The sequence below is a fragment of the Centroberyx affinis genome, unplaced genomic scaffold (genome assembly GCF_046629955.1).
Source record: "Centroberyx affinis isolate AG114_WGS23_722 - 3 ecotype Tasmania unplaced genomic scaffold, CSIRO-AGI_Caff_v1 ptg004416l_1, whole genome shotgun sequence".
NCBI classification, from domain to species: Eukaryota; Metazoa; Chordata; class Actinopteri; order Beryciformes; family Berycidae; genus Centroberyx; species Centroberyx affinis.
The window spans coordinates 1-25,000 of NW_027282094.1; the positions used below are offsets into that span (position 1 = coordinate 1).

Consider the following 25,000-nt stretch of genomic DNA (forward strand, 5'->3'; position numbering starts at 1 on the left):
CCTTTCTTTCTTTCTTTCTTTCTTTCCTTCTTTCTTTCTTTCTTTCTTCTCACTCGGTTTTAGAAGTTTTACCCGAGCGTGGCGAGCCTCTGGAGCTCGAAGCCTGATGAAACCTAGCTGTTGTAAACGTTCAGAAACACAGCGGAGCGGCGGAACACGAGCTGCTTCTCTTCACGACTGGAAAACTTTCTGCTGATGCGGGGGTTTGCTGCGCTGGGATCCCCCCTCTCTGCGCCCCTCTCATTTCCTGCCGGCGTCAGGCGGGCCGGCCCCGCGGCCGGCTGGAGGGAGCCGAGGCTGGGAGCCGGCGATAAGAGAGGGAGCTGATACTGGAGAACAGAGGAGGGGAAAACACTCGTTTATCCAGGTCAAAGTTGACAGCGGATCTTCTGAGAGCCGCTTAAAGAAAAGACTCTGACTTCATACACAACAAACTACTGACTGTGTTAACTAATTACATTTACTCAAGTTACTGTAATTTAGCAACTTTTTGGTGTACTTTAAAGTGAGTAATTTGACTTTCCCTTCAGTCCATTTTAAATCCCATCCATCACAGAACAGATTGTGTGTCTCTCCATCAGCAGCAGAAACTGGATCAACATAAACTGACAAACTGTGGATCCATTCACAGTGAGAAGAGGAATCTGACTTTACTTTGTTTCTGCACTTTATTTTCTCATTTCTAATGTTTCCAGTGAAAAGAATCTAGTGTGAACTCTGTCCTCTCTCCTGTTAGAATCACATGGAAAAGATCACAGCTGACAACGTTCTCTGTTCTAAAGAGGAACTCAGGAACATTTACTCTGAGGACATTTTAAATGAGACACTTTTTACTTTTACTGAAAGAGATTTTTACATCAGAACTTTTACTTCTGCTTCAGTAAAATATCAGCAAAGTGCACTATAGGGTGAATGGTGGACTTTTCCATTTCTGAGATATATTAAGTGGATTTTAACCAAAAATTGAACTTTTAAGTGTCTGTTTTTTTGCATATATCTGTATCTGTATTGAATATGTTTTTGACACTTCTTGCCGCATGATATGTGGCCAAGAAGGTTTTTTTGGACTCAAGTAAATACAAATGAATGGTAACGACACCTTGAGACCAACTGGGCTGGGGTTAGGGGATGAATGTAGTCAATGGAAAGTCCTCACAAGTATAGCAAAACAAATATATGTGTGTGTAGTGAGTGTATGCTACGTGTATGTTTGTGTATATGTGTTTACGTGAAAGAGCGTGTTCTTCTTTTTACGTCTGCATTGTCACACGCGTGTTCCTCCGCCCCGCGCCCAGGAGGAAGACGAACGACAGCATGACGGTGCAGACGCTGTGCCACCACCCCGCTCTGCCTCTGGAGGGCGTGGAGCCCGGCCTGCTGCTCAACGCCTCCTCCAGGGAGTGTCACATGGTCCCCCAGCCCGCCGAGGACGGAGCCATGCTGGTCTGCGGCTGCCGGGGCGAACACGAATGCAACGACAGGCTCATCTTCGACAAGGGACCCAACGGTGAATAGATAGGGTGGATGGATGGATGGATGGATGGATGGATAGATAAATGTGTGGGTGTATTGGTGGATGGATGGATGGATGGATGGATGGATGGATGGATGGATAGATAAATGTGTGGGTGTATTGGTGGATGGATGAATGAATGGATGGATGGATGGATGGATAGATAAATGTGTGGGTGTATTGGTGTATTGGTGGATGGATGGATGGATGGATGGATGGATAGATAGATAAATGTGTGGGTGTATTGGTGGATGGATGGATGGATGGATGGATGGATAGATAGATAAATGTGTGGGTGTATTGGTGGATGGATGGATGAATGGATGGATGGATGGATGGATGGATGGATAGATAAATGTGTGGGTGTATTGGTGGATGGATGAATGAATGGATGGATGGATGGATGGATAGATAAATGTGTGGGTGTATTGGTGGATGGATGGATGGATGGATGGATGGATAGATAGATAAATGTGTGGGTGTATTGGTGGATGGATGGATGGATGGATGGATAGATAGATAAATGTGTGGGTGTATTGGTGGATGGATGGATGAATGGATTGATGGATGGATGGATGGATGGATGGATAAATGTGTGGGTGTATTGGTGGATGGATGAATGAATGGATGGATGGATGGATGGATAGATAAATGTGTGGGTGTATTGGTGGATGGATGGATGGATGGATGGATAGATAGATAAATGTGTGGGTGTATTGGTGGATGGATGGATGAATGGATGGATGGATGGATGGATGGATGGATAGATAAATGTGTGGGTGTATTGGTGGATGAATGAATGAATGGATTGATGGATGGATGGATAGATAAATGTGTGGGTGTATTGGTGGATGGATAGATAAATGTGTGGGTGTATTGGTGGATGGATGAATGAATGGATGGATGGATGGATGGATAGATAAATGTGTGGGTGTATTGGTGGATGGATGGATGGATGGATGGATGGATGGATAGATAAATGTGTGGATGTATTGGTGGATGGATGGATGGATGGATGGATGGATGGATAGATAAATGTGTGGGTGTATTGGTGGATGGATGAATGAATGGATTGATGGATGGATGGATAGATAAATGTGTGGGTGTATTGGTGGATGGATGGATGGATGGATGGATGGATGGATAAATGTGTGGGTGTATTGGTGGATGGATGAATGAATGGATGGATGGATGGGTGAGTGGATGGATGGATGGATGGATGGTTGAGATGATACGTTTCGGTACGTGATCTGAGGTTCAAGATCAGTATACCATGTGATCAATAAATAAAAGTCTGACTGTGCAGAATTCTGTTTATTTCTGAGACTCAAATCTTTCCAGCGATGCCATTGGCTGCTAGAATGTAAACAACAATTTAAAAATGTCGTTACAAAGTATATATATAAAGTATAACAATAATATAATTTGGATGGAGAGCTTGTGAAACTGTGATGGTCAAGAGTCTCATTAGTGATTACTACATAATTTGTATTGAGATATATTGAATCGTCCCATCCCTAATGGATGATGGATAGATGGATAGATGATGGATGGATAAACACATGGATGGATGGATGGATGGATGAATGGATAGATGATGGATGGATAAACACATGGATGGATGGATGGATGGATGGATGGATGGGTAAATAAATGGGTTGGTTGATGCATGAACAGATGGATGGATGTAATGGATTCTGTTCATCTGTCCTGTTCCTGCAGGTTTCTCCAAGCTGCAGAGTAAGGATGTGATCCCGGTGGTCGTGGTCAGTTTGGTGCCTCCTGTCCTGGTGGCTCTGGTCGCCACCGCCACCTTCTACCTCTACCGCACCCGCCGCCCCGGCAAGCCCGGCACGCCGGCACGCCCCGACTGGCCCACCAAACGCGCCCCGGACCGCTACCGCGCCCTGGACCTGCCTTGCGGGCGAGGGAGGGAGGAGGGAGGAGGAGGCGTGACGGGGCCCGGGGGGGGGAGGGAGGAGTCTAACGCCAAGCCGCCGTCTCTCGCCGACATCGGCGTCGCGGCGGACGGGCGGGGCCGAACGGCGGAGCTGCTGCCGATCAAGCTGGAGGCCCTGGTGGGGAAGGGGCGCTTCGCCGAGGTGTGGAGGGCGCACCTGCTGCAGGGGGAGAGGGGCGGAGCCAGCAGCTACGAGACGGTGGCGGTGAAGGTGTTCCCGGCCGTGGAGTACGCCTCCTGGAGGAACGAGCGCTCCATCTTCTCCGACCCCAAGCTGGAGCACGACAACGTGGTTCGGTTCCTGGCGGCCGAGGAGCGGGGCCCGCCGGGCCACGCCCACACCAAGTACTGGCTGGTTTTGGCCTATCACAGCCTCGGGAACCTGCAGGACTTCCTCTCCGCCAACGTTCTGAGCTGGGAGGAGCTTGTCGCCATGGCAGGCAGCATCGCCAGAGGGCTGGCCCATCTCCACAGCGACACCACGCCCAGCAGGGTGCCCAAGGTAACGACCTCTGGAAGTCTGCTCATTTTCTACAGTCATTATGCATTTTATAGTGAATTCGGTTGGAGTCGCGCTGTAAATTCTGCCTGTTGACGGTTGCTTGTTGCCGGTTGCCCGTGTCGCTGCAGGTGCCGGTTGCCCATCGGGACCTGAAGAGCAGCAACATCGTGGTGAAGAGCCGGAGGGAGTGCGCTCTGTGTGACTTCGGCCTGGCGTTGAGACTGGACCTCTCCCTCACCGTCGACGACTACGCCAACAGTGGCCAGGTGACCTGCTGCAGCACAGAGCGCCTCATCGAGTAGAAACAACAGAGTGAAACAGAACGCAACTTTATATTGTTCAGGCTTACGAACCTGAAGCGAAACGCATCGTTCTCACCTAAACTTGTTGTTTCATGTAAAAGGAAGGAACTTTTTGTGACTTGGTGTCAATATTTTTGCAACATTGGTATTGTGTTGTATTTTACCCATAATGCTCAAACTGTGACTCCAGGTCGGGACGGCCCGCTACATGGCTCCTGAGGTTCTGGAGTCCAGAGTGAACCTGGAAGACCTGGAGGCCTTCAAACAGATGGATGTTTACTCCATGGCCCTGGTCCTGTGGGAGATGGCCTCCCGCTGCCACGCTGTGGGAGGTACGAGTGTGTGTGTGTGTGTGTGTGTGTGTGTGTGTGTCTGTGTGTGTGTGTGTGTGTGTGTGTCAGGGTTTGGTCCATTCATGAACTGAACCGAGAATTCATGGTAAACTGCAGTTGAGCTCCTGCAGTGTGAATCAATTTCCAGAAAGTGTCCGGCCCCAGTTTGTTTTTATAACCATGAAGAAAAAAAACCATGTGGCACATGACTGCCTGTTTCTCTCTCAGTTATATTCAGTTTAATTAAATCCAGTTCTGTGTCGTGGTAAATAAAAAGACGGATAAACGAGGTTAACAAGCACCGATATCAGATCAAATTTATTCTACTTTCAGCAAAGCATTATTTCTTTCAATCTTCATATCCCGCATGATGTCATATCAGTCGTCTCAGCCAACCAAAATGTGTAAAAATATGTTTCCCTTGCAGTGTGTCCTCATTTGGTTCTATGTGTGTGTGTGTGTGTGTGTGTGTGTGTGTGTGTGTGTTGTTTTGCTGCAGCACAAGGAAATAATCATGAAGGAAATGTGTTTGATAAATGACAAGCAGACTGACTAACTTCCTTTTAATGGACACTAGTGGTTTGAGGAGTTTGAAGTTAGGCCACGCAATGATGCACCTAATGAGTGTGTGTGTGTGTGTGTGTGTGTGTGTGTGTGTGTGTGTTGCAGAGGTGAAGAGCTACGAGCCGGCGTTTGGCTCCAGGGTGTGTGAGCAGCCGTGTGTGGACAGCATGAGAGACCTGGTGCTGAGAGACCGAGGCCGACCAGACATCCCCTCCTCCTGGACACAGCACCAGGTCACACACACACACACACACACACACACACACACACACACACGCACACACACACACACACACACACACACACACACACACACACACTCAGATACAGATTCTGCATACCTGATCTGTCTTTAATCTAAAATCTGTCTTTGTGTCTTGCTCTTCCTGATGTTTGTTCTGTATCATTCATCCTTTGAGACAGTGATCCTCAACCTTTTTCATATCAAGGACCCTAATTCAGTCCACATTAGAGCCACAGACCCCCCAGAACACAAATCTGAGAATATTTTTATTGTTAGATATGATTTTGTCCAGAACTCCATGACTATCTGTACTGTAGGCAGAGAGATAACAGAGAAACTATGATCAAAACAGTCATTCCTCTACATTCTCTAATTGTGCTAACTTCTTGTAAATGAAATGATACTGAAGTTTAACAATTCATCAATTTGCTGGGGACCCCCTGGAACCCCTTGAGGGACCCCTGAGGGACCCCTGGTGGTCCCCGGACCCCACGTTGAGAACCGCTGCTTTGAGACGCACTGTTATAAAAGGCGATAGAGATGAACAGACTAGAACTTGATCCAGACAGACTGGCAGAGAGTCAGCAGCAGCAGGACAAGTCAGGGATCACACCGGAGATCCAGCTTCTCTCTAACCGATCTCTTCTCCTCTCTCCATGTTTTCCTCTCTTTCTCTACTCTTTTTCTCTTCTCTTCTCCTTTTCTTTTGCCTTCTCTCCCTTTCACTCTTCTTTCTCTTCTCCTCTCCCCCATCTTCCCTTTTCCCTTCCTCCCATTTGTGTCTCTTCGCTTTTATTTTCTCCTCTCCCCCCCTCCTCTCTTCTTCTTTTATCTTATCTTCCCTTGCTTCGTCTCTCCTTTTCCAATTTTTGTCTCCTCTCTTCTTCTTTCTTCTCCACCCCTCCCTCCCTTCCTTCTTCTCCTCCCTCGTCATGTACCCACATCCCCCATACTCCTCATCCTCTCCTTTTAGAACAAGCCGAGGCATCGCTAACTTTCTCTGCTCCATTTTTATTTTCAGTATTGTTATTTCCTTTGTTGCTTCAGGTCAGATAGTGAACGGTAATAGGACAGCTAGCAAGCTGTGGTCAGACCTTGTGGTGCTTAGCAACCAGAATGATAAGAATGGTGTGATGTTTCAGATAGGCCACGCCCATAAAGTGCAAAACCCTATTCAATTTCTATGAGCAAAACAATAAATCAATATTTTCTGTGGTTGTTTTTTCTGTGTTCTAATAATTGATATGAAATGTATCTGTTAAACCAGTGATTCTCAACCTTTATATATATATATATATATATATATATCATATCAAGGACCCTACTTAAGTCCACATTAGAGCCACAGACCCCCATTTGATGAGATTGTGTCTCTCAGACCCAAATCTGAGAATATTTTTATTGTCAGATATGATTTTGTCCAGAATCCCATGACTGTCTGTATTGTAGGTAGAGAGATAACAGTGAAACTATGATCAAAATATTAATTCTTCTACATTCTCTAATTGTGCTAACTTCTTGTAAATGAAATAATGCTGAAGTTTAACAATTCATCAATTTGCTGGGGACCCCCTGGAACCCCCTCAAGGACCCCTGGTGGTCCCCGGACCCCACATTGAGAACCACTGTGTTAAACAACTGCATGATCATTATAATCTAAGTCAAAAAATGCTAACAAGCTAGAAAACTCCCGTTCAAGAGAGGAGTCATGAAGCATTTTGAGACTTCAAGAAAAAAAAAACATTTTAAAGATCCTCCTGCTGTTGTTTGACAACCGTGAAAAGGTAACAACAAATTATTTACACCAAATACATTTCTCATAAATTATTAGAAAATTATGAAAAAGCAATGACAAAAAATGACAATTTATTGTGGTGTTCATAGAAATTGAATAGAGTTTCGCACTTTGTAGGCGTGTCCTTGTGTCTCTGGAACGCTCCTTGTGCCCTTTGACCTCTCCTCTCTCTGTTGCTATAGCGACGCTCACAGCGGAGCTTTGTGGCTGAGCAGAGAGAGACGCCTCCTGTCTGATCTCTCTGTAACTCCAGTCGACTCTCTCTCTCTCTCTCTCTCTCTCTCTCTCTCTCTCTCTCTCTCTCTCTCTCTCTCTCTCTCTCTCTCTCTCTCTCTCTCCTGCAGGGGATGAGCGTTCTCTGTGCCACCATCACCGAGTGCTGGGACCACGACCCCGAGGCCCGGCTCACCGCTCACTGCGTGGTGGAGCGCTTCAGTGCCCTGCAGCAGGAGGAGGAGGAGCGGAGGGAGGAGGAGGAGGAGGAGAGAGGGGGAGGAGAACAGGAGGAGGAGGAGGAGCTGGGGCGAGGAGGAGAGGGAGAGGAAGAGGAAGAGAGAGAAATGGACTCGGAGGCGACGAACACCAGCCCGGTTTACAGCGCCCCTCCTCCTCCTTCTCCTCCTCTCTCGTCTCCTCCCACGCCTCCCCTCCACTCCTCCTCCTCTTCCTCCTCCTCCTCTTCCTCGGCGGTCCCTCGTCCAGACGCAGAGAGCGGAGGAACCGGAGTATCCCATGATTCCCTGGTTCAGCACGGCTCTATGGTGTGAGCAGCGGACCTCACAGTCCTGTCGCTGGCTGTGTTTACTCTGCCTGTTTAAATCTTTTATTTCTCCACCAACAGTCTCACAACTGATAATGGAATAACTTGTCAAAATATTCTAAATGAGTAGAAAACGTAATAACAACTGTTAATGTCATAAATTGCCAGATAATGTAATAATATCTTGGTATTGTAGTAAAAAAAAAGCATGTTGCATTGTAATGCATTGCATGTAATGATGTAATTTCCTGATGTAATATATTACATCAGGAAAGAAAAATTACAGTATCTGTCTGAAGATGTTATTACATTATCCAGCATTTTTATTAAGTTTTCAACCCATTTAGAGTCTAAAGTTACCAACTGTCAGATAATGTAATAACTTATTTACTTCTTAATTACATTAAATTATTATGAAGTTATATTACTACATTATGTTATTACATAATGTAGTAATATATATATATAATATATATAAGATGTAATAACATCTTCAGACTGATTATGTATGTATAAATATAAAAAATATATATATACATATATATATACATATGATCTATATACTATATATATATATGTATACTGTATATATATACAGTATATATGTATATATATATATACATACATATATATAGTATATATATCATGTGTATATATATATATGTATATATATTTTTTTTTTATATTTTATATATATTTTATATATATATTATATTTTATGGGGTGTAGCACTTTTTTTTATTAATTATTCCAATATCAGTCTGAAGGTATTATTATGTTATCCAGCAATTTATTACATTAACAGTTTTTATTGAATTTTCAATTTCATTTAGAGGGATATTTTATCACATTTTGACAAGTTGCCATATTTTCCGGCGGTTATTACATGGTCAGTCACTACAAGGCTGAATGTCCACAAGAATCATTTGCATTGCCACAGCTGGAAATAGATTTCATTAGTCTGTCTTAAAGAGGAAATTCAGGAAATTCAAAGCGGGTTTTACCTGTTTAGAGTGCCATGAGAAAATAACATCAGTGTAAAATATGGATAAACTTCAGATCCCTTGGTTTGTGCTAAGCTAGCCTCTGGTGTGATCTATTATTTCTTGCTGTCCAGACTGTTAAAAGCCCACACATTTACTCTGTTCAGATCAAAAGCTCAGAACAATGTCACATAAGTGGGAAAAAAGTGTATTTTGAGCCGGCAGTGTGAACGCAGCCATTTTCACCCAACAGACACAATACGACCTGAGATTATTACACAGCTGAATGTTTTCTCTTTGGGACGTCCCGGACATGTCAGCTGAAGCAGAGGAGAGCAGAAATAACCAAAGACAGACTCAGTGTTTGTGCCTGGAGTGATTCAGCACTCTCATTTTCATAACAGGTGCGTTTGCTTTATTCCACACTTCTGCACTCAAACAATGAACAGGAGGTGTAATGGGAACGGGCGTGTCCTGACCTGAAACCTCCCTGACCAGACACAGTGAGGATTTTAATGGCGCCACCTGTTGGACGATAATGTACAGTACGTCCCCCAGACTGGTTCTGCTGGGAGGATGTACAGTAAAATACAGGTTTGTTGTATGAAAATGTTTCCATTGGAAGGAGCTGGTCTCCATTTTGTTGTGGTATTATTCTTCAATAGCTACTGTGATTATCTGCTATAGTCCTCTTGTATGAATAAAAAGGAGAGAGAGCTCTTTCCTGCCCTGTGGAAAGTAAATGTGAGGTTATATTTACACCGGAACAGAAAATCTGAGTTTTAATTCTTTATGGTACAAAATTGGATCTTGTCTACACGGGAGAAAATTTGTGATTTTCTTTGTTTTAGTCATGAGAAAATATGTGCCAAAGAGTTATATATCATAAATCAGATTATAAATCAGATCTTTTGTACCTACATAAATGTAGCCTATGTACACACACACACACATACATAGTGCAATGTTATCAGTGTTACCAATAAATCTAAAAAACAGCTTCCAATACTGTTACTACTTGTGATTTACTGAATATGAACACCACGGACTATCCAGTAACTAAGAACACTGTTCCATCCAGCATGAAACTCTGTATGAAGGCACAGATACTCAAAACCATTGTTCATATGATTTTATGATGGAAAATTTCTTCAAACTATGATGTTCTTTTCATAATAAACTTTGATGTCTCTTGTTGATTCTGCCTCGCTCTGCAGTAGAAGATCCGTTTTCAAAACTTTGCTGCGAGTTTTAAAATTGTCCCCAAAATTATGAAATGAGATGTGAGCTGATGAGATGAGGTGAGATGTGGTGTTGTGATGAAACGTCTCGAGAGAATATGAGATGTGGTGTAATGTGATATGATGAGATTATACGAGATTGATGAGATTAGATGAGATGGAATGTGGTGGAACGAGATGTGATGCATCACGGTGCGATGTGATGTGACATGACAAAGTGAGGTGATGGGATTAGATGTGAAGAGATGAAATGTGGTGGAACGTGATGAGATGTGATGAGATGAAATGTGGTGGAACGTGATGAGATGTGATGAGATGAAATGTGGTGGAACGTGATGAGATGTGATGAGATGAAATGTGGTGGAACGTGATGAGATGTGATGAGATGAGATGAGATGTGGAATGTGATGACATTAGATGAGATGAGATGAAATGTGGTGGAACGTGATGAGATGTGATGAGGTGAGATGAGATGTGGAATGTGATGACATTAGATGAGATGAGATGAAATGTGGTGGAACGTGATGAGATGTGATGAGATGAAATGTGGTGGAACGTGATGAGATGTGATGAAATGAGATTAAATGTGGTGGAACATGATGAGATGAGAATAAATGTGGTGGAACGTGATGAGATGTGATGAGCAGAGATGAAATGTGGAATGTGATGACGTGATGATGACGTTAGATGAGATGAGATGAAATGTGGTGGAATGTGGTTGAACGTGATGAGATGTGATGAAATGAGATTAAATGTGGTGGAACGTGATGAGATGTGATGAGGTGAGATGAGATGTGGAATGTGATGACATTAGATGAGATGAGATGAAATGTGGTGGAACATGATGAGATGTGATGAGATGAGATGAAATGTGGTGGAACGTGATGAGATTAAATGTGGAACATGATGAGATGTGATGAGATAAGATCAGGTGAGATGAAATGTGGAACGTGATGAGATGTGATGGACTAGATGAGATGAGATGAAATGTGGTAACATGATGAGATGAGATGAGATTAAATGTGGTGGAACATGACGAGATGTGATGAGGTGAGATGAGATGTGGTGGAACATGATGAGATGTGATGAGATGAGATGAAATGTGGTGGAACGTGATGAGATTAAATGTGGAACGTGATGAGATGTGATGGACTAGATGAGATGAGATGAAATGTGGTGGAACATGATGAAATGTGATGGACTAAATGAGATGAGATGAAATTTGGTGGAACATGATAAAATGCGATGAATCATGGTGTGATGTGGCGTGACATGACAAAGTGAGATGATGGGATGAGATGTGAAGAGATGAGATGGCATTAGATGAGATGAGATGAAATGTGATGCAATGAAATGTGGTGTAATGTAATGTGATGAGATGAGATGAGACAAGATGAGATGTTCTACATTAATCCCAGAGGGAAACTCAGGTATCAGCCCCAGCCGGTGAAGAAGTCACAGAATCTCCTCACTCAGCACCAGTCAACACAAACACAAGACTGCAGCAACATTCTCCAGTTCTGGAGAATTTGGCTTCCTAAAAGCTCAAGTTTGTGCCGGGACAATAGTGTAAAATGCAAATATCCACTCCCAGAGAAGAAACAAACAAGAAAGAAGTTGAAAACCACCAAAACTCTACAACACTGTGTCTTAAGATAGGGGTTGGGACCCAAAGTGGGACACGGGCCTGTTTCTGGTGGTTCCCCACATGTGCAGAGACCAGGCATTTTTTAATCTGCCTGGGCTGTGAGACAAGACTGACTTTCTCATTTGGGTCCGGGCTGAATCGGTCAGGAACCACAACACAGAGCTAACTAAGCAGAAACGCCCAGTTATGATGAAAGAGGAAAACTACAGTTCAGTTAAATTCAGTTTAACTGTTGCTCTGAGCTGATCACTGAACACCAATAAACCAAAACACATGTTTGGATTGTTGCTGAACGATTTGCTCACAAATAAACCCATGGATTCAACTTTGAAGACTTACTATGATTTACAAAACTTGAATGCGGCAATAATAATGACTTAGACCCTGTTCACATCGCATTTGATACGTCACAAATGGACAACGTCCCATGTATTTCACTGAGACATGCGTTGATGGATGAGATGAATTGGAGTGCAGTGTAAAACCATCGCAACCCAGCCTGTCAAAAAAGTTGAAGGTAGATGAACTTTTGATGGAGTGCAAGTAAACATCATCTGCTAACGGACTTAACCAATTAAATTTGCACAAACTGCTTCAAAATGTCCTTCAAAAGTGTTATTACTGTAGTGTAGTGTAGATTTATTGGTCAAACACCACATTCAGCATGATGTTAATTTTAGCATTGATTTCAAAATTATATTTATGCGAGTGGAGAGGGGTTTCATTCCAAAACACATATATCCATTTTGGAAAAATAAAACAATGTTCATTGATCTATATTTAAATGATTACTCCCTTTATAATGTTACTATTTTGTAGTAAAGGGCTTAAGATTGCTGGTAACTTCAATAATAGTCATGAGTTTTTCCTTCATGTCAGCATTGTCAGAGTAGTGTTACATTTTGCCAACATTTTGGAATAAAACTATTAAAAAGTAGACATTTCTCAGTTGTTTTACCGATAGAATCCTGATAGAATCTAATTCCAATAAGAAATGAATTGGCTGTGACTTAATGAACCAGGATAGCCTTGTATTCAGCAGGGAAACACTGGAGGCCTGGAATGGAGGATTATTGGATATTTGGAAGAAATAAGAGTCTTTTTTTCCTGAATAGTCGGGATCAGCCCTTTACCCTACACTCTGCATGAGTTTATTTTTACTGTAAACTTGCCCAGGGAGCAGCTCTCTGCGGTGAGAACACAAATGTCAACGCTTTGAATCATACAGGATTTACAGCACATTTCACATTTGTACTTCTAGTCTTTTAGCTGACGCTGTCATCCAGAGTGACTTAGAGTGAGTGAGAAGGTCGGGGGTTTGGTGTCTTGCCCGAGAGCACTCCGACAGGACACATGGCTGCTGATGAAACATAGCCTACTGACCGTTGTGAGGATTGCACTTGTGACCTTACGGTTACGGGACGGTATCTCAAACCACCAGCCGCCCACAGGAAAATACACTTACCTGCTATCTAGAAGTTAATAGCTTGTTGGAAGATTTCTCATTTTCAGCTCTTCAATGTTTGCTACTGGCCTGATGTGTTGTCATGGTTATTCAACCAGTGTGTTCCTTTGGACATTTAGCGTATAGCTTTGCAGTTTCATCACAAATCTCCTACCAACCACATGGTGCCATCATAGAAGTCCATCAGAGAATTGTCTGTTAGTTAATTAAGTCAAAATCTACCAACCAGGCAAAAGCAGAGAGCAGCTGAGTCAGCTTGTTGTGGTGTGGCTGTAGATCCATTCAGTAACGTTCTCAGTAAAAGTGAATAGTGTGATAAGGTGGATTTGTTTCCAAATGTAGGTTACTGTGACACAGTAAACTGTCTTGTCTTTAGCCCTAGTCTCTACTCCAAAACATGAAGAGTTGTAGCTTGAGAAGAGTCAGCTCAGTTAACCTGAACAAACTGTTAGCTAGCTAACTAGCCAGCAAACACACTGATGTTAATGTGAACATGCTACCGCTAGCTGCTACTAGATACGTTAGCTAGTGTGCTAATCAGATGTGTTAACAACAAGACAGTGATGGTTAGCTGACCAGATGCTATGGTTAGCTAGCTAACAAGCTGACATTATCTAAACACTAAATCAATCAGATGGATCAGTGATGAAATGATCAGTTCAGTCAGAAACAGACAGAAATTAACCGTCTGTTCAATTCTGTTGAGACGACAGAAACACAGTCAGCTGTTCACAGAGTTGAGGACCTCCAAGATGGCCGCCAGAGGGGGTGGGGGGCATCACCTGAAAGGGATATATGGAGCAAACTCATCTATCAGCCTTGGTATTACTGAAATAGGCCTATAGGATGGTAATGCTAATGGATGCTAATTGGAATTTGCACTTTATGACCCGAGTTACAGAAAGAAGAAAGAAAAAAAGAAGAAAGATGGAGAGAAGGGGAGGATGGATCAAAAGAAGGACAGTGAACCAGACAGTTATCTGTCTAACACAGGGGTCCTTTCATTACAATCACGTAGCAGACAGAGATTCACTCCACATCAGTTAAACTGACCCATCCAGAGCTAATTAGATTTGACTGGTCTCTCTGTGAAGTCTGACATTCAGCTGCTTGTGTCTCGCTCTGTCAGGAGTGTGGGAACCAATCATCCACTCAGGAAGCGATCCTTCCTTAAAACCTGGGAAAAGGAAAAACAGGGGAAAAAAATTTCACCAAACATTTTGTACACCGTCCTTTTCATGGCTGTCTAGATGTAGATAGTGAATTAACTATTGAAGTAACTATAATCAAAGCTGTGAAGCAGCAGTGTAGTATACTACTACTACACTGCTACTAGCCTACTATTACTACTTTTTTCCTTTTGCTGCCTGTTTGCAAAGCACTTTGTAGCTTCTATTCTGAAAAGTGCTATATAAATATTTATTTATAATTTATCATCATCATCATCTATCATCACTACTGCTGCTGCTACAACTACTAGGCTACTACTACTGCTACTGCCAGACCTACTACTAGAATACTTTGTATGCCACTTTTCTACACAAAATCTGTTCTGTGATATGTAAATGAATACATGTAAATAAAGATTCTTGGTTATTTCATGCCAAAGAGTCTAGTGTTGTGGTCAGTGTAGTTGTATAGTTTCTTTTTTAAACGGATAACATTTCGCTTAGTTTAAATGTATTAGTTTGAAGTGATCTCATGTAAAGTTTCCTTGTGAATTATAAAATTGTTCATACATAAACCGTTGGTGGCGGTAAAACAACCTTTTGGATGCTAATCGCCCTAAAATTCGATAAAAGAAGAAGACGCTGGATTAGGTAGACCAAAGATCGTTTGTCTTAGGGAAGATGGATCCGCATATATAAGGTTGGGTAAACTGAGAGTTTAAGTGGGTTTACCCTCCACATAAATGGAATAATATAATATAAAATAAATGGAAGTTGCAAGATATGTCCTTTTGTTGTCTTTGTCTTCTGTTAAAAACATATTGGGTTTTATTTAAACCAAATTACACGCAAACCGAAGGTATTGTTTTTTGTAGTTTTTCTAAGAAACGCATCTTTCTTTGTGTGAGTCATCTTGTCAATAGACGATCTCGGGAGCTCTCTGCCTCCCCCTCTCAGCTGACCGCTAGCAACAAACCAGGACCCATCGCATCTGTGGAGGCTTTATTGCATTTGCAGGTGTGTGTCCGGCTTTGTCATCGCTGGTATCTCTTCAGATTTAAATGTTTCTGTTTTGCGGGATGCTAACATGTTCCCAGCCGCCTAGCAAGCGATGAATGACACCAGCATCGAGTGGACCAGACGGGCGGTGGTGCTGCTGACATCGGGCTGCCAAACCCAGCTAGTCGGGCTGGTCGTAGGATGGGGCCGAGGCTGAGCTGGGTCGGCAAGCCGTCTGTGTCATGGTTCCTCGGCCCTGCGCTCACCGTCTCCCTCCTGGCTCTGCTGGTGAACTGTCACGGCACCTGCAGGCACCGAGTCCCCTCTCCCAGCGAGGTAGGCTTTGACACGGCTGCCTTATTACATTGTAGTGATACTCATCCACTGTACTGTGTGTGGGGCTAAGCTAGTCAGCTAGCTAGATGTGGTGCCCAATGAACGTATCTGTTTACGTTTTGTTATAGTTTAGACTTTGTTGCATATTAAAGTCTTTTGATGGACACCGACTATAGGCAAACTTGAATCCCCAAATGACATGCTTCTTTGTGTGCAGTTTCTGAAGGAGTTAGAGTGGATGATTTGGTTAGTTAGCTAACTGTGATTTGATAACAAGATTTGCCATCCACATAGCTAGCAGGCTAACCGGCTAACTTGATGCTAGCTAGCTAAACCCTGGCGTTAACAGCAACAATAACATTAACATAATATTGTATCTGGAAGACACCTTCCAAAACCAAACTACAATGTACTATGAGGATACTAACAAATCACATTACTTAAGACAGTTATTTATTTCAATAGTTTGGCTTCTCATACATTTGAAAAGCAGTGCCACAAAATAATATTATCAGCCACATAATAAAAACAAGCATAATACAACTTTATGAGTTGTACAAATTTATGTCAATAATTATCAATACTAACAATAACATACCTAAGCTGCTAAAGATGGTAACTACATGTGTATAATTAATTCAGTGGGAAGGCCAGTCTGTCCTGCTGTCCTGTCCGCCCACCATGGTGATAAATGCAACAAATACTGACAGTCAGAAATCAATTCCCATGTTTCCTGGCAACAAGATGTTCCTGTGATATTAAAGCAACAGCACTGAGGCAACTCCTCGGGCAATATTATTGATCATTGCCTGTGATGAGCAGCAATTTATCTGACAATTCTCCCAGCAACCAGCAATAAAGAGAGACACAGAGTCACAAATCTGTTCAGGAGGCGCAATATTTGTTAAAGGCGAAATGTGTCAAAATACTATTTTAAATTAAATACTGTCATGCTGCAGAGATGTCCTGGCCTACACATCATATTCTACAGACTTAAGAAAACATCTTTGTTTGGTACAGATCCCCACAAAAATCACACCATAATCATTTTAATACGTTTTTCAATGAAAATGAGAATAATGATGTAGAAATGATCATTCCCTCTAATATCGCAAATCATATCGCAATTGCAATATCAGTCAAAATAATCGCAATTAGATATTTTTTCAAAATCGTTCAGCCCTAGTTTAAAGTGGTGACATCACCTGGCACCAAAGATCAGTTACTTATCATTACTTCAACTTTTGCTTGTTGCTTGTTACTTGAATGGAGGCGAACTGTTCCTGTCATTGAATCTGTTGTGAAAGTGGAGTGAGACGTCTCCTCAGGCGCTGTGGCCTCGTTTCTGCCTCCTGCCTCCTCTCTGGCCTCCTTCAGTTGCCGTGGGAACACAAGGCCGGTCCCGCCTGCCCAGCTCAAAACAAAAGCCTGAATGTTATGTTGAAGCCAAGATAACGCTGGCAACATTTCAGGCAACTTTGTCCCAGTTGCTGGTCCCAGTCCCTGCTCAAAGCAAAATTTCCCGTCTACACTGCCCCAAAAAATCCCCTTGTATTATGGTGGAGTTCTGGCACAGTTTGATCTAGCCTAATAATCTTTGGCTTGTAAGCTGATATCCTCTCCCTTTGTACAGAAAATGATTCATGAACCCGGGAGCAAGCAAAACCATTGACATCATGTTGTAAGATGTTCAGAATTTATGGGTGTCAGTCAGTTCATTTACTATACAGGAGTTTGTGCATGTTTCATTTTGTTTACAATAACTTTGATAATTTATTTTTCTGTTTATGAGAAACCTGAATATGAGGCATGTAAACACTTCATCCTGGCTGGAGGTTTTATTCCACAGTGATATATGTGATGGAGATATGAACACACCTTATCCCAAACATGAGCAGCACATGAGCTAATATCTGTGTACACACTAAATGTGTAAACCAACCAGCTTTTCTCTAATCCTCAAAGCTTTCCTTGTCGGAGATCGGAGTAGAGCTGCAACGATTAATCGATTAATCGATTAGTTGTCAACTATTAAATTAATCGCCAACTATTTTGATAATCGATGAATCGGTTTGAGTCATTTTTTAAGAAAAATAAGTCAAAATTCTCTGATTCCAGCTTCTTAAATGTGAATATTTTCTGGTTTCTTTCCTCCTCTATGACAGTAAACTGAATATCTTTGGGTTGTGGACAAAACAAGACATTTGAGGACGTCATCTTGGGCTTTGGGAAACACTGATCCACATTTTTCACCATTTTCTCACATTTTATAGATCAAACAACTAATCGATTAATCGAGAAAAGAATCGACAGATGAATCGACAATGAAAATAATCGTTATTTTACAGCGCTAGATCGGAGGTTTCTCACCGTGCTCCTGGCCTCTTTCAGGTTGTCCACCAGGTGCACCTGAAGTCTGAGCGGCTGACGAAGAGAAGCTCCCCTGAAGACCTTCAGCTGAGGATAAAGATCATCTACGACTCCAGCGTCGACCAGTGAGTCCTGCAGCTGCTCTCCACATAGCAGGAGACGGGAGAACAGAGACGTTTCTAACTGAGAAGACAGCAGTGACGCACATTTGGTGTTGAATATTCACACTGAAGTACAAAAAATTCCCTACTCAAGTAAAAGTGCAAATACTCATTTAAAAATATACTCTGGTAGAAGTTGAAGTACCGTTTCAAAACCTTTACTCAAGTCAAAGTATAAAAATACGTGGACTTAAATTTACTTCAAGTATAAAAGTAAAAGACGTTCTCTAAAAAAGTCATTTCTAATGTTCTAAACTGGTTTCCTGTTGAGCGTTCCTCTGAATCCCAGATGAGAAAGAGTCTGCAGCTCAGATCACAAAGGTTAATTCTAGCAGCTGAATTCAATAACGTTAATTCTCTCTCTTGGTGCTTCTCTCTCCTTCCTGTTGTTTCTCTCTTTTGTTGCTTCTCTCTCTTGTTGCTTCTCTCTTCTTCCTGTTGCTTCTCTCTCTCTCTCCCTCTTCCCTTTGCTGAACAAGCAGCCGATCACATCTGGCTCTTGATCAGCTGCTTCAGGGATGGAAGCCGTCTGACACTGAAAATATTTTTTTTTTTTAGAAAATCAGTTGATGATTTCCCGAGAGTAACAAGTCTGTTTTGAAAATGTAGTGAGTAGAAAGTACAGATTTTTCTTTTGAAATGTAGTGAGTAAAAGTAAAAAGTCTTCAGTGAAAGAAAAACTTGAGTAAAGTACAGATACATGAAAATCTTACTTAAGTACAGTAATGAAGTATTTTTACTGTTACATCACACCTCTGCCAACTGTTCCCCAAAATCAACTAGAATGCTGTAGCCTCACTTTAGTTTTTTCTCCAGTAAATGTTCCTGTGACTGCGGTGTGTCAGTGTGTGTGATGTTTCTGTCTCTCTCTCCTCAGGCTTCCTGCAGACAAGAGAAGACTGGTGAAGGTGAGGTTACTGCTCAAAGATGATAATGAACTTTATTTGTATGCCACTTCTGGAAATGATTACAAAATGCTTTACAGAGAAATGAAACAATTATACAAGCCAGTAAGATGATGAACAAAGGAAAATGTCAGACATTCATTTGAAGAATTTAAAATGCTTGGAAAACATTTCTTTTTCTATTTACAGTTAACATATTTGACTCTTACATATATTTTGTGTGTGTGTGTTTCCTCCCCAGGATAAGCTGTTTCCCCAGGCCATTGATTACCTGCAGAGGGCGTTCAGTGTGCGGCGCAGGGTGGGGCCGGTGCTGCTCAGCAGGTAGGAGCTGGACTCAGCTGGACTACAGTGTACAATACTACATGCAACAGCTTAGAGGGGAACCTTTATCATTTACGCTTAAACCTGCAATAAGCGATATCAGACCCTCTAACCAATCCTGAAACTAATGTGTGTTATATGGAGATTTCCTTTAGACATAATGATTTAAAATCAATATCCAGCTGTGTTGCTGTTTTCTTCTCTTTTCTAAAGCTTGTTGTCAGATTCTGCTCCTGAACGCAGCTCCTCCCGCTCCGTTCAGCAGCTTTTCATTTTTTTAAAACTAGCTCTTCTCCTCCCTCGCTGTTAAAAAGCGTCTCTCTCCTCCTCCCATCCCTGAAAACATTCTCCTACTGGAGGAATCGATGAAGTGAGCAAGTAAACTTGTTAAACTAGTCATTTTTTTAAACTGGTAAACTTGTTAAACTAGTAAACTTGATAAACTAGTGAAACTAGTGAACTTGTTAAACTAGTAAATCTTTTAAACTAGTGAACTTGTTAAACTGGTGAACTTGTTAAACTAGTAAACTTGTTAAACTAGTAAATTTGTTAAACTAGTGAACTTGTTAAAACTAGTAAACTTGTTAAACTGGTACACTTGTTAAATTGGTGAACGTGTTAAACTGGTGAACTTGTTAAACTAATAAACTTGTTAAATTAGTGAACGTGTTAAACTGGTGAACTTGTTAAACTAATAAACTTGTTAAACTGGTGAACTTGTTAAACTGGTAAATTTGTTAAATTAGTGAACGTGTTAAACTGGTGAACTTGTTAAACTAATAAACTTGTTAAACTGGTGAACTTGTTAAACTGGTAAATTTGTTAAACTAGTAAACTTGTTAAACTGGTGAACTTGTTAATAAACTTTTTAAAGTAGTAAACTTGCTACCTGCCTCTTCACTTGTCATTGTGGGTCATGTGACCTTCAGCAGGAGAAAGATCTGTCACAGTGAGACAGTGGGTAACTGGCAGCTCTTCTCTGTAGGTACGGTTAGCTTAGCTGTTAGCCTTTATGCACACTGCTTTGCAATGCTTGTGCTTGGCTGGCCTCTGTGGTGAGAAGTGGCTTTGTTGTGAGTTTATTTACAAATGTGTTTTGGTTTCTGTCGCCCTCTAGTGGTCAGAAAATGTCACTTATTGCAGCTTTAAATGAACCTCAGTTTGATTTTAAAGGATTAATGCCACTGTCTGTTTTGCGTTTTGTCCCAGACAATGTGTGACCAACCAGTACCTGAGGAAGAGAGATGACCCTCATCGTTACTGCCAGGGAGCGTGTGCAGACGTGACCCGCTGCGGCCCGGTCCTCGTCCCACAGCACCACCTGCAGGTGAGGAGGAGCCGCTGGCAGCAGGCCGCGTGGCTGCAAGGCCTCATCGCCAAATTATGGATTATGGAGCCAGTAATGGGATTTGATAACAGCTCACTGCAGCTCAGCATCCCCCCCCCCCAACACACACACACACACACACAGACACACACACCTTCACCTCCCACTGGAAAGAGCTGCAGAGGCTGGGTTCACCAGAGGACTTAGCCCAGATTAGCTGCTCAGTCGGGCTGGTTTTTTTTTTATCTCAGCGCCTGGGGAGGGAAGGAGACGAGGAGGGAGGAAAGGGACCTGGGGAGGAAAAGAGTGAGAGAGGAGAAAGGGAGGGAAGGAGGAAGAGAAAGAGCGAACAGAGACAGGGGGGGGGACAGATGGTATGATGGACAGATAAAGGAAGGAAGGACGGACGGGGGGGTAGAGAGAAGGATGAAAGGATAACAGCGAGGAGGGAGGTTATTGTCAGGATGCTAAGCTCATTATGGTCTCTGGACGCTGGGCAGGTGCTAATATTAGTCCTGCTGCCCACTGCTGCTGCTACTGAAGACTGAAGACATGAGGCTGAGGTCTGAGCCGCCTCATGAAACCGGATGAAGGAAGAGGTCCGGAAAAATACAAAACTAATTTAATGATATTTGTCACTGGAGTGAAACTATTTACAAAAAGGGTAGACACTTTTTTTGTCTTCATCAGTGTCAAAACATCTCATTAAAAAATACACACGAATGGCAGGATCAAGAAAACTCCTGATCAGCCCCAGCCTCTGAATCATTTTTTACTCCAGTAGTTTTGGATATGTGTCACATGTTGAACTGACTCTGAACAGAGTTTCTGTTCGTTTAGAAGCAGAACTCCGGCCACTTTTGACCTGGAAGCTGTTTTCTACAACATGGTGCTATAGGGCCGAAGGACGCTTCAGAAATCACCTCCTCCCTCCCAAAGGCGTCCAAAGCATGTCTTTCAACATACTGACACTCAGCCCCCGACCGGCATCACAACACATTTCAGCCGCAAAGGCTAAAAAGTAGAGATGTAACAATACATTCAGCTCATTGTTTGGTTCAGTACATGGCACTTGGTTCATGGGTTGATTTTATCGCGGTGTTTTGAGCAAAATCTGAAGGAAGACAAAAGTGACCGACAAAAATCAATTTTTATTTCTGAGAGAAAAAACAAAAGTGCAAACCATAAACAGGGTGACTACAGGTTTCTGTAAGTTCTATGTTAAGACCATTTTACTGGCTGTTCAAATAAGATTTAAGACCAATTCCACCCCCAAACTAGAAGGGCACTTGGAGAGCGCAGACCTCCGCCAAGGCCAATAGTCCAGTCTTCTATGATATGCAAATGTGCAAGTGCAACCAATATACGGATCCGCTCTAAAATGTAATGGGTTCTTCCTTGGCCCATGCTGCACCTTTCCACGAAGTTTCATGAAAATCGGGCCAGTAGTTTTTCCGTAATCCTGCTGACAAACAGACAAACAAACAAACAAACAAACGGCACCGAATACATAACCTCCTTGGCGGAGGTAATAAGCTTGAAGAATAACTAAAACATCAAAGTCGACATCCGCACAACCGGGGAGATTTCTCACCAGAAAAGCAGCACAAAGAGAAACAGCTCCACTTTCAGGACCTGAAACCATATTTACGATCGCAACGCAACATTGAATCACACAGCAGTGACTGTAGTTTTCCGCTGTGATGTGGTTGTCATGGTGCAGGGTGTTGCTAGTGTCACCTGGAAGGCAAGGCTCTCTTCTTGTCAGTTGTCTTGTTTCCATTTTCCTCCTTAACTGGAAAGACAAAACACTGCCAGAGAATAATGTCAGAGGAGAAAACTTATTACAATTCCTGCTGTTGGCCTATAGAGGGCGGTGAAGCTCATAGATTACTTAGTGCCCCTTTAAAAATCCTTCACAGACTTACTTATAGTCGCACTGTGTCTGTCCCAGCAATGTAAGGTGTGCAGTGAGTCGGGGAAGTCGTGCGGCCCCTCCGGCCCTCCGGACGGCCCGGGGGTGCAGCGGGCCGACTTCGTCCTGTACGTCAGCGGCGTCACCACCGAGCGCTGCGGGCAGGAGAACATCGTCGCCTACGCTGCCTACTGCCAGCTGGAGGCAGAGCTGGACAGGTAGGACTGACACACACACACACACACACACACACACACACACACACACACACACACACAATTACAATAGCTATAATTTAATATCTGTCATATCTATCCAGGCTCATGCCAGACTAGGCCAAAGTCTGTATTCCCATGGTTTTACACACATGTAAGCATAGTGTGATGTAATGTATGAATTTAATAAGCTAATATGAGTGTGTGTGTGTGTGTGTGTGTGTGTGTGTGTGTGTGTGTGTCTGCAGGCCTATAGCAGGCTATGCCAACCTGTGTCCTGCCATGATCTCCTCTCAGCCTCAGGAGTTTGAAGGGATGCTCTCCACCGTCAAACACGAGATCATCCACGCTCTGGTCAGTACAAACCGCATTCAGTCCGAATGACTTGTTTTTTATTATTTTAATTATTTATGTATTTATCTTTTATTATACTCTATAAAATGATGCTTTAGGTTGTAACTTTCTGGCCAAGCTGCATCGCTGGAACCGGTCATAATTTACGGCTAAAATTGGATTATTATAAACCCAACCTTCTTACCCTCACTGGAGACTAGAGTTGGACCGGTATATCAGTTTTCTGACATATCAGGCTGCTATTTGCCTTTTTATTAAAAATTTGATAATAATCTGTGTATTTTTGTGTTTACCTCGTTAATCCAACCCAGTAATGAGTAACCGAGTTCAAAAAAGAATTCTCTGTGCTTGTAAACGTAGCGACCGAAACCTCCTGATATCTGAGTATGAGCCGCTGTCCCCTCTCTGTCCACCAGGGGTTCTCAGCGGGTCTGTTTGCCTTCTACCACGACGACGAGGGGAAACCTCTGACCCCTCGCTTCGCCAGCGGCCTGCCTGCCTTCAACGAGACGTGAGTTCAGTTCAGTTCAGTTCTGTAGAGAGATCTGGACTAGTGCTGCTGTAACATCAGTCAGCATCGCACAACGAGAATACTGCAGCATCCCTCTGTAGCTGCTGATTTCTTACCACTGATCTATAACATGTCTACTGTGTGTGTGTGTGTGTGTGTGTGTGTGTGTGTGTGTGTGTGTGTGTGTGTGTGTCCCAGCCTGGGTCTGTACCAGTGGAGTGAGGCGGTGATCAGGAGGGTCAGCAGGCTGTGGGACATCAGAGGAGGAGTGATGGTCCGACACCAAGTCCACGTCCTGGTCACACCCCGAGTCGTGGTAAGGAGCAGGGTGTGTGTGTGTGTGTGTGTGTGTGTGTGTGTGTGTGTGTGTAAATTACAATAACAGTATGATTATAGCCAGGTTTGTCTATGTTTGTGTATACACCAAACTCTCTAGTCTCAGAGTTAGTGTTTTATCGTGGTAAAGTATCCAAAGAAAAGGAAAGGAGTCAAACTAAAACGGCCAAAGCATCACAGCTACAGAAAACAGAGGGAACACTGTCACATACAGAGAGAGGAAACAGAGGGAATGGAGCGGTATATCTAGGGATTATTGTTATGACTGTTGCTCTCAGGAGCTGAACCAGCTGTGTGTTCTTCTCTCTGTCAGGAAGAGGCTCGGAGACATTTTAACTGTCCAATCCTGGAGGGAATGGAGCTGGAGAACCAGGGAGGGATGGGAACCGAACTCAACCACTGGGAGAAGAGACTGCTGGAGGTAAACACACCCACTGTGTGTGTGTGTGTGTGTGTGTGTGTGTGTGTGTGTGTGTGTGTCTGTCTGTATAAGTGTTATTTAATGTGTGATTCAACATGTTAAATAACACGATATTTTTAACGTGTCTGCATGCATTGGCCAACAAATAATAACGGTTTTTTCCTTTTTGTATGAGGAGAGTGGCAGAGTGGATACGTTCTTTCTGCTGAATCATGAAGATCATTATTCTCATCCTGAGCTGTGGTCGAACAAAATCATGAAAAGTGAATAATATGGAAACTTTTCTGTGTCAGAACGAGGCGATGACGGGCTCCCACACCCAGAACCGCGTGTTTTCCCGCCTGACGC

General features: G+C 42.9%; 2 protein-coding genes across 2 annotated transcripts in view; both read left to right on the forward strand.

The window, feature by feature from the left end:
* Positions 1-1,295: 1,295 nt before the first annotated feature.
* Positions 1,296-8,017, forward strand: LOC139665002 (TGF-beta receptor type-2-like; the record flags this gene model as incomplete). The annotated part of the gene is made up of 6 exons (XM_071543937.1): positions 1,296-1,507; positions 3,236-3,975; positions 4,104-4,241; positions 4,468-4,609; positions 5,279-5,406; positions 7,557-8,017. Coding segments are annotated over 6 exons (1,783 nt in total), but the record flags the coding sequence as incomplete, so codon positions are not given.
* A 7,661-nt stretch (positions 8,018-15,678) lies between these two features.
* Positions 15,679-25,000, forward strand: part of lmln (leishmanolysin-like (metallopeptidase M8 family)) — a 13,770-nt gene continuing 4,448 nt past the window's right edge. Inside the window, exons 1-11 of the mRNA XM_071543939.1 lie at positions 15,679-15,813; positions 18,205-18,308; positions 19,222-19,252; positions 19,491-19,573; positions 20,783-20,900; positions 22,855-23,033; positions 23,279-23,384; positions 23,801-23,895; positions 24,094-24,211; positions 24,545-24,652; positions 24,946-25,000. The exon at positions 24,946-25,000 is cut by the window's right edge and continues 133 nt beyond it. Coding sequence (XP_071400040.1) covers positions 15,679-15,813; positions 18,205-18,308; positions 19,222-19,252; positions 19,491-19,573; positions 20,783-20,900; positions 22,855-23,033; positions 23,279-23,384; positions 23,801-23,895; positions 24,094-24,211; positions 24,545-24,652; positions 24,946-25,000 — 1,132 coding nt within the window. The remainder of the gene's footprint in view (positions 15,814-18,204; positions 18,309-19,221; positions 19,253-19,490; positions 19,574-20,782; positions 20,901-22,854; positions 23,034-23,278; positions 23,385-23,800; positions 23,896-24,093; positions 24,212-24,544; positions 24,653-24,945) is intronic.